Source organism: Berghia stephanieae, chromosome 4 (assembly GCF_034508935.2).
Source record: "Berghia stephanieae isolate SIO BIC M18660-M18661 chromosome 4, UCSD_Bste_1.3, whole genome shotgun sequence".
Classification (NCBI taxonomy): domain Eukaryota; kingdom Metazoa; phylum Mollusca; class Gastropoda; order Nudibranchia; family Aeolidiidae; genus Berghia; species Berghia stephanieae.
This window is the reverse complement of record NC_088363.1, coordinates 46128184-46138183: the sequence shown is the minus strand read 5'-3', so window position 1 is coordinate 46138183 and position 10000 is coordinate 46128184. Positions and strand designations below refer to the sequence as shown.

General features: G+C 36.9%; 1 protein-coding gene across 2 annotated transcripts in view; it reads right to left on the bottom strand.

Annotated features, from left to right (window-relative positions):
* LOC144970688 (alpha-N-acetylgalactosaminidase-like) overlaps positions 1-3108 on the bottom strand; it is a 24567-nt gene extending 21459 nt beyond the window's left edge. Inside the window, exons 1-2 of one of the 2 annotated variants that reach the window (XM_078910581.1) lie at positions 2851-3108; positions 265-419 (exon numbers count right to left, since the gene is read on the bottom strand). In XM_078910581.1, coding sequence (XP_078766707.1) covers positions 265-416 — 152 coding nt within the window. In that variant the 5' untranslated portion in view covers positions 417-419; positions 2851-3108. The remainder of the gene's footprint in view (positions 1-264; positions 420-2850) is intronic. The other variant, XM_078910582.1, reaches the window with a different exon arrangement.
* Between the last annotated feature and the right edge of the window lie 6892 nt (positions 3109-10000).

Below are 10000 nucleotides of genomic sequence, written 5' to 3'. Positions count from 1 at the left end.
TAATGTCCTCAAAATGCTTTACAAAGGATCCCTGACCATGTAACGTGTAGAACGAGACATGATATCTGTTAGGCAATAATATAATTTTTCAGACAAAGACAATGCTAATATCGACCAAGTACTCATTTTACACCTGAGTACAGTGAGAGAATGTGAGTAAAGAGCCTTTTCCAAGGACTCAACTATGCGCCAAGCAAGGCTCGAAACAGGACCTTCCAATCCGAAGGCGAGTGTCATACCACAAGACCACATAACCACACTTACCTAATGCAGTTGTCTGGATCATGGTCACAATCGACGTTGCACCTAAAGCGTTCCCATGATAACCACCCCATGGGAGGGGTCAAGGCCAGACCATTGTCCAGGGCAAAGGCTGCCTGGGAGGCAACACTCAAGACAATTAAAGTGATCAACATGATCTGTAAAAACAGAAATAATTAGTGATTTCTAAAATCTGTACTTGAATATTTAAAATCTTATAGTTATCAGGAGGAGGTGGTGAAGGAATAGTTGTCACTATAAATAGCAATTATAAATTACCAATGTGGCATAATAATAATTAATAACAACAATAACAATGAAGATGATGATGATGATGATGATGATGATGATGATGATGATGATAATGATGATGATGATGATGATGATGATGATGATGATGATGATAATGATGATGATGATGATGATGATGATGATGATGATCCCATTTTTTAATATTTTTAGTTCTCAAGTATGTAGGCAGGGACAAAACTGTCAATGCATTTGAAACCTTATATACAACCCTCGCTCTGATAGTACGCCTAGTGTGGTCTCAATAGCATTGGGTCACCTGTTCCTTATTATGCTTACATCAACAAAGTGCCAAAGCCTGGCAACCTGATTTTCTAAACGCTGCAACTGCAACCTATCAAGCAAGAAATCTGGGAAGTTCATCAAAGGGGAATTTCATCAATCTAAACTCACATTAAAGCATAAATGTAGAAAAGGGATGTTTTCAAAGAGGCTTAGTTTAGACAGGGGGCAAAGTGACCGAGTGTTTAAGGCATTGCACTGTGAGCCGGAAGGTCCCGGTTTCGAGCCCGGCATCAGGCACTTTTGTTATTTTTTTCTTAGGCACGATTATTAACCCCCAATTTGCTCAGTTGGATAGCATGAGTGATTCATGTTGACATTAGACATTTTGTTTGAGGATTATCTATATTCCAGGGTTCCTACTCAAAACCCATTGCAAAATTCAAGACTGCCAGCCAGATTTTTTTCAAGACCAATAGTTTTTCCACAACTAAATTTTTGTATTGACTGAACCTCTGAAAACATTTGTTTCAAACAAGTAATGTCTTTATTTGAACTGGCTGATTGGTTATTGCTGTTCACACACACCACCAAATCTCAGCATTAATGACATCAGACATACAAACAAAACTATCTAATGATGAAGGTTTTGGCATCAACTGTGCCTGTGTTGAATCAGAAGCGCAAGAGCTAGTAGACGTAGAAGGGTTTGCAACAAAGTTAAGTAACGACCCCCTGTCATTCCTAGATTTAACCAATGCTAGTGACTTATGATTTTTCCTTTGCATGTGGGAAGTCAAAGCAGACCTTCCCAAGGTCTTGATATAAAGAGTCTTTTTACACAATATGCAGTATGCTTCAAGATTGTTGCTAGTGCTTTTTAACCAGTCTTTGAAAGCCAGATCTTTGGTCCAAGACTCCTGGAATGTTCCACCAGGCATGATGATTAGCAGCTAACTTAACATAGCTAAATAAGACACCACTTCATGTTTATCATCACACCCGATTCGAAAGTTCCCGACTCAGACAAGAAAAATCAAGACCATTTTTACCCCCGATCATGAGGAAACTTTAAATGCAAGACCATTTCCCAATCGAGTGGGAACCCTGATATTCCTGAATTCCTTCGTGGAATGCCTAGGCGACGATATCTTGTGATGTGGCAGAAAGGCGTAATTTTTTTTAAAGTTCAGATTGGACAAAAGGTACCGAGTGGAGGATTTCACAAATTTGTAAAGTTCCATACACACCTTTTCAGATCGTTAATTTGTAAAGGCACATCACATGATGTTCCATGAAGAGATTATGACTAAAAATAACTCCCAAATTACTTGTTTTGCCAGAGCATGTAACTCTAATGGTATCAATGCAAATACTTTTTACCGTTCATATATCATTATTAAACTTTTCTGCCTTTTAAGAGAATCTCATAATTTCTCATTTAGTTTGAGTTTGGTTTCAACCATTCAGCCTTCCACAACTTCTATATATCGTTTCATGACAGTAATTAGGGCTGACAAATTATGGGATTTCACCAACGAGTACAGTTGCAGATCATCAACATACATGAGAACTGTTACATTATGTTGTTTTATTCAGTGATGATAATGGCAATTTGTCAAAAAAGAGGAAAATGTATCAGCCAATTGGGCAAACTCAAGCCGAAATGCAAAAATTACACATCTACAATTAGTTGCGTAACATTAGATAGATAGAGAAAAATGAGTACGTAAAATAAGGAACGGACAGTGGTCAGCAGGACTCTGGCAGACTATGGATGGATGGAGTCAGTATTTGCATTGATGAATTGGTTGAAATACTACGTCCTTATTAATTCAATCACATCACTTAAAATTGTATGCAGAGTTCAGCAGCTCGACTCGCAATTTTTATTCCTAAAACTAAAGACGGCTACTTAAGTTACAAAGTTTGTAACGTGAACGTTGTGGACCAACCAGTCATAATAATAATCTGTTCTCGTCGGTGATCCTTCCATATCAATTTCTAATCAACTAGATAGTAATTCATTTCGAATTTCATAAAACAAAACAGCATTACCTCATTAATAAGCTTGGTATGATCTCTATGTGTCGAAGCGTTTAATTTTTTTTTTCTCTCGAAGCGTTTAAATAAATGAGTCCTCTCAACACGATCTGTAGCACAAGGAAATACACCGACCGAGTGACAACAATCTAAAATTAACAGTCACATGACTTGACATACTTTGCCTCCCTCCCTCATTTCGTTCCCCTACCCCTCACAGCTGTTTTTATGATAATTTCCGGATCAACTTGATGCATCACGAGGGCAATGTCTGTATTATGGTTTCAATAACAAAGACTTGTCCCGTGTCTCACCAACGGGAAAATAGAAGAAGAAAGACTAATTAGCATGAATTATGACCCCCCTTGAGTACTTTGTAAACTCATTAATAATAATAATAATAATAATAATAATAATAATAATAATAATAATAATAATAATAATAATAATAATAATAATAATCTCTCTCTCTCTCTCTCTCTCTCTCTCTCTCTCTCTCTCTCTCTCCTCTCCTCTCTCTCTCTCTCTCTCTCTCTCTCTCTAAAGCAATGGGCAAATGGGTTGTTTTTTTAATATAGCATAGCATAGTACGTTAATATAAACTTTTATCGGAGCATTGTTGCAAAGCTAATAGATGGCAGACAAACATTCATTTTAATACACTAGACACATCATATTTTTATTCTTTGTGTCAATATCGACTTATTAGGCCCTTCTATAATTGATAAATGCCCTGTTTACAATGATTGATTTATTTGATAGAACTTTAAACTCGAAAGTTGAGCCTGCATGCACCTTGGAAGGTTTGCACACTTTGAAAAAATAAAATGAAATATTGCCCCAAAATGACAAGTACTATACGAATGCGAATGTTGAAATGTGTACAGAAATAGAGAGTTGGATGCTGTTGAAATGGGCTATCTGAATCACGGGTAGATCCTGGACATAAACTTTGATAAAAGCTACGGCCAAACCGTTAAAACCTGACAGTGACCAACAAATTAGACTTCACATCACAAGGCGAAGATCGCTGAAAGAAAGAAGAGATCGTCTACAATTACAATGAGTTGTCGTCAGTGGTGCTCCGTGGAAATACAATATCAATAATCAATACTAATACAGTGGAAGTTCAGTATAGCAGTGATGATAGGACCAGCTTAAAATCCCTGTTATAACCGAGTCCTGTTTAAAGTCAAAAATCAAAGGGGAGACAGCCCTCGTCTCGTTCTTTTGATTCACTTGAGTGTGTGATGGTGTGCGCGAGAGAGAGAGGAAGCTGAGATCTCGGCTGTACATCTCTCTATCTCTCTCTCTCTCTCTCTCTCTCTCTCTCTCTCTCTCTCTCTCTCTCTCTCTCTCTCTTCTCTCTAAAACCTTAAACGTTTATAGTCTGATTGATATAATTTAGTGAGAACTAATAATTAAAGTCGCAGTCCAAAAACGATAACAAAGAGCTGAGTTACGTCAATTTAGTTCCTTCTCTAAATAAAGGTTAAAAATTACACATATTTTTTTTGAGGTGGTAAGATGGATCAGGTGTGTCGAACTCGTGATTATTTTACTTTAACGCGTACCGTCGATGATATTACAAGCGGTGGTTTGCTGAGTTCAGCTTGAATGCCATTTGTTTACATTCTGACGCCTGTCTGAAGGGCGTGGTTATAGTTTCTTCCATTAGGTATTTACTAATATCAGGACAACTATGTTGACAAAAAGAAAAATTTAAGCTAAATTAAGAGATCTGCATGTAGGAAGACGCCCGTTGAACATCTGTTGTTATTTTCTCCAGATAAACAAAGATTAGATAGGCAGACCAATCATAGTGCTGACACATAATTTTGTAAATCAAGCTTAAGTCTTATCCGGCTATGTTTAAACTACCTTACTTCTAGGAATAATATGTAATCGATTTGTGTGCGATAGTCTATTTGGGATGTGTGCGTATGTGTTTGTGTGTATGTGTGTGTGTGTGTGTGTGTGTGTGTTGTGCATGTGTGCATGTGGTTGTTTCCTCGTACACAGGTGTATTTTTATTATATTCATTCATTACTTAAAACTGGTTATAAATATGTAATAATATTATTATTGCTCACACTCACAGTGCAGTGACTACATTTTTTCTCATTTATTAATGGCATTCGCGCAAGTAGAATACTCACCAGTTCTACCCGCCTTGTCAATCACACCAACTCGCAAAATTACATCTTAATTGTTTTTATATATAGTGGAATTTCGATATTTATTTTTTTAACAATCACTATTCTGGCAGTCAAAATTCAATGACAAAGAGCTGAGTGACGTTATCTTCATTCATTCTATAAAATTGTTATGAACCTCTATGCTAATGGAGTGATGTGCTATATAAATTAGACCGCCTTTTTTTTAAAAAAAAATAAAAATCTGTTTTGACTTTTGAAATCTGTATAGTCATGCTGTACGTTTAGATTGAATACTCACAACATCCAACCCCCACCGGCAGAAAAGCAATAATTGCCAAAAAGGGGTAGGCACAATTAATGAAAATGGAGAACTCTCAGCAGATTTCTGCCAAATAAATGATTTGGTTATAGGAGGTACCATCTTTCCAAATCGAAATAATCATTAGTAAGTTGGAACTGACCAGACACTTTTACTTTTACAGAAAACCAGATTGACCACATTGCCATTTTCCACCGAACTAATGATAGACACATGAACATATAGAAGAGCAGATGTTGGATCAACCCAGTCCCTACTTGTAATACAACTAAAAAACAAGATAGCTGCAATTAAAAATACCAGCACAGGAATCAGAAACGCTTTAATGTAATATAACCAAGAGCAGATGAAATCGGAAATCAATTTTCATTTTCTTTGTCAAATTTAAATAGATTCGAGACACTGGCAGACTTAGAAGAATCCGTGAGGGGGGGGGGGGGGGGGGGAACTGGGAGTTTGTAAAGCAAACATTAAAAAAACATGCAAGACAATATAAGACCAAAACGATGGGAAATATAAAACTTGGATCAGTTATAACACAATAAATGCCATAAAAGAACGAAGAAAGACGAAACAGAACCAAGAAACAACATCTCGTGAAATTTTACAAAATCAGGAATAAAAAGGAAAAAGAGGTCTCCGAAAGGCCAAAAGAGACCTTATGAATAGATTAGTAAATGATGCACAAGAAGCTGCTGAAAAAAAGAGACCTAAAAGACCTACAATATCACAAAACAATTATAAGGACGAAGAACAACAACAGACCTATCACTACCACCAACAAAAACGGGACCACCCTAAGTAAGCCAACAGACCGAAGGGAATATATTTTAGTGAACTTTTGAACGGCATGCCTGTACCGAACTTACCAGAAATAGAAGAGGGAGAGGATTTAGACATAAAGGTTGCCCCCCCCCCCCCCTCACTTAGTGAAATAACACATGCTATTCGACAAACCAAAAATGACAAAGCACCAGCAACAGATCCCACAACAAAAACAGTCTTTAAGCTTATCATTAAATTTGGGAAAGTGAGGAGATCCCATAAGATTGAAAAACTGGATACATTGTAAAATTACCAAAGAAGGGAAATCTCAATAACTGTAAAACTGGAGAGGAACACTATTCCAATCATTGCCCAGCAAGATCTTTATTAGAATAATCCTCAACAGAATCAAGAATGTGCTTGACTCCAAAATGAGAGACAAACAAGCAGGATTCCAATCAAATAGATCTTGCACAGACCAAATAGCAACCCTGTATATTATTATCATCGAACAATCAAAATTCGACGTGAACTGTTCGCCACCCTGAACAAACTGATGAAGGATCATCCTTCAAATAATTTCGAGGACCCTATTGCTACCGCAAATAGTTTCTCTCTACACTTTAGAGATAAAATATCAGGTATTCGGAATAATTTGGACAAAGAAGAGACAATGAAAGCACAAATAAATGAAACTAATGCACTTCCAGCCGGAGCAGCATTCGACGAATTTGAACCCGCCACTGAAACAGAAGTACTGTCTGCGCTGAAACAATGCTCCAAAACAACCAGCCCAATAGATCCCATTCCTTCATGGCTTGTTCTTTCTTGTGCTAATATTTTGGTTCCCGTTCTTACTCATATTGTAAATGCTAGTTTGTTTATCGGTGAGGTATCTAATAATCTTAAACATGCTATTGTCACTCCCATATTAAAGAAATCTAGCCTTGACAAAGAAGACCCAAATAATTATCGACCAGTCTCGAATCTCACCCTCATGTCTAAACTAATTGAGAAAATTGTTGCTTTTAGGCTTAACACGTTTTTGAATGAACACAATTTGTTCTCTAAATTTCAGTCTGCTTATCGCCCCTTTCACAGCACTGAAACTGCTCTTATTAAAATCCATAATGATATCATAAATCATTTATGTCGGAAAAATGATGATGTTATTATCATACTACTCGACCTTAGTGCTGCTTTTGACACAATAGACCATACTCTTTTAATTGACAGACTTAAGACACTATACGGATTTGGGGGTACTGTCCTTGACTGGTTTTCTCCTTACCTCTCTGACAGAATTCAATCAGTGTCTGTAAATCGACATGACTTCTCTTCTCCTTGTCCCCTATCTTTTGGTGTACCACAGGGTTCAGTTCTGGGACCCTCTTTATTCACCCTCTATATCAGACCATTAGGTGACATCATCTCAAAATATTTTATTAAGTACCATTTTTACGCAGACGACACCCAATTACTGTTTCCCATTAATATCGACAATCATCTCAATGTTATAACGGATATAGAAAATTGTATCTCTGAGATTAGTGACTGGATGTGTTGCAACAAACTCAGGTTAAATGAAAATAAAACAGAGGTGTTGCAAATTACAAGACGGGGCCTCGTGGACCTTTCCACGCTTAACCTGAATCTTTCTGATTGTGTAATTCCCATCACTAAAGAACCTGTGAGAAACTTAGGAGTTTTATTCGATACCAAATTAAACATGTCTGCCCATGTCACTAATGTAACTAGATCCTGCAATCTTTACCTTAGATCTATTGGTGCTATTAGAAGGCTTCTTGATATTGATACTACTAAACTTCTTGTGGTCTCTTTGATTCTTACCCGCCTTGATTATTGCAATAGCTTGCTCTATGGTTGTGATAATAATGTCATTAATCGACTCCAAAAAATACAGAACAAAGCAGCTCGATTGGTAACGTTATCTAAAAAGCGCGAGCATATAACACCGATTTTGGAGGACCTACACTGGCTACCTGTAAAGTTTAGGATTGAATTTAAAATACTCACCCATGTTTTCAATTGCTTAAACAATTCCGCTCCTGTTTACCTTCAGGAACTTATCCACCTTTATGAACCCAGTCGAAATTTAAGATCTGCTAATTTAAATATCCTAAGGGAACCCCCAAAATCGTTAGTTTTTCATGAGAAATCCTTTGACCACCATGCCCCCCGACTGTGGAACTCCATCAATATTGAAACTAAAAATAGTGAAAATCCACTTATCTTTAGAAAACGGTTAAAAACTGAGCTTTTCTGCAGGGCATATAATTTGGACTCTTAGTATGTATTTTATTATAATATATTATTGTTATCATCGAATTTGTGTGGTTTTAACATGCCAGTTCTATATTTGTATATCATACATGATGTGTTGATGTAAAGCGCCAGTGAGCAATTCCAAATTGGAACTAGGCGCTATATAAGTTCATTATATTATTATTATATTATTAAAAGAGTGGCAGTCACCACAATGAATAAACTTCGTAGACTTCAAAAAGGCTTTTGACATGATTGAACGCAGAGTAATTTGGAAAGTTCTTTTACATCACGGCCTACCCAACAAGATTGTGAACCTAATTCAGAAATCATATGAAAATACTAAATGCCAAATCATTCATAATAATCAATTAACGGAACCCTTCCACATTGAAACTGGTGAGCGACAAGGATGCTTACTCTCCCCTATTATTCTTTTATTGGTGATCGACTGGATCACGAGAACAACCACCAAAACACCACGCGGGATACACTGGAACTTTAATGAAAAATTAGAAGATCTTGATTCTGCCGATGATGTAAGTCTCCTAGTTATTTTTTTAATTCCACGGTGTTTCAGTTTTCTGAGGAGTCGTCTATGTGGCACACTATCAAAATGCATTCGAAAAGTCTAAAACAAGTAGATCTATTTGTGTTCTGCTGTCTAATGCCTTTCCTGTTTCTTCTATTGTGTTTACGAGCTGGTTTTCACACGATTTATGTTTTCGGAACACATGTTGGTAATCGACTAGCACATTATGTCTCTCGTAGCGCTCCATTATTGAATGAAACACAATGTGCTCGAGTACTTTACATGTGAAAGACGTCATCGACACTGGTCTCAGTTCAAGGCAATACCTCGTTTCCATTTGTTTCTTTTTGTATATGGCAGTGACAAATGCATACTTCCGGTCTTTGGATAAACGGCCTGTGTCGAGTGACTGTTGGAAAATAATGCTTAAATAGGGAGCTGCATTTCTTTTGCGCATTCTTTGAGGTATCAGATCTGGGCCACTTGCTTTGGAAGGATTTAGACCTTGGAGCTGTGTGGTTATGCCGGTTTGGATAATGATTATTTTTGACATTGGAGGAATGCTGTTTCAATTTATAGTAGGCAACGTCGTGTTTGTTTGTTTTTTAGTGAATGTAGTTTTGTTGCTTTCTCTGTGGTGTCAGTAGTTTCCGTTCCATCTGTTTGTTTGTTTTTTTTTTGTTTTGTTTTTTTTTTTGTAAAACTGCTCTGCTTGATGTATTCCTGCGCTTAAATTGGATGTATTTCCAGAAGCGATTTTTGTGATGCCACCGTTAAGGTCTATATTAAAATCGGAGTCAGCTTTGAGCGTGTTAGTGACATATTTGGAAAGAAAAACGCCTCCAACTTCTCCACAGAACAGTACATTCCAACAAAACAGCAGTAACTCTACCACGTTATTTCAGCAAACAACACTGTATATTCACGAGAAATTATCACACCAGTAAGTTCACAATTCGAACACATAAAACCAACACATATAAAAACCGATTCTTCCTGAGAACCATCAAGGAATGGAACACTCTCCCACCAAAAATCCTAGATATTACCAACAACAAATTTGGTCAACTATTTAACATTCTTTCAACTCAATAACACAATAAT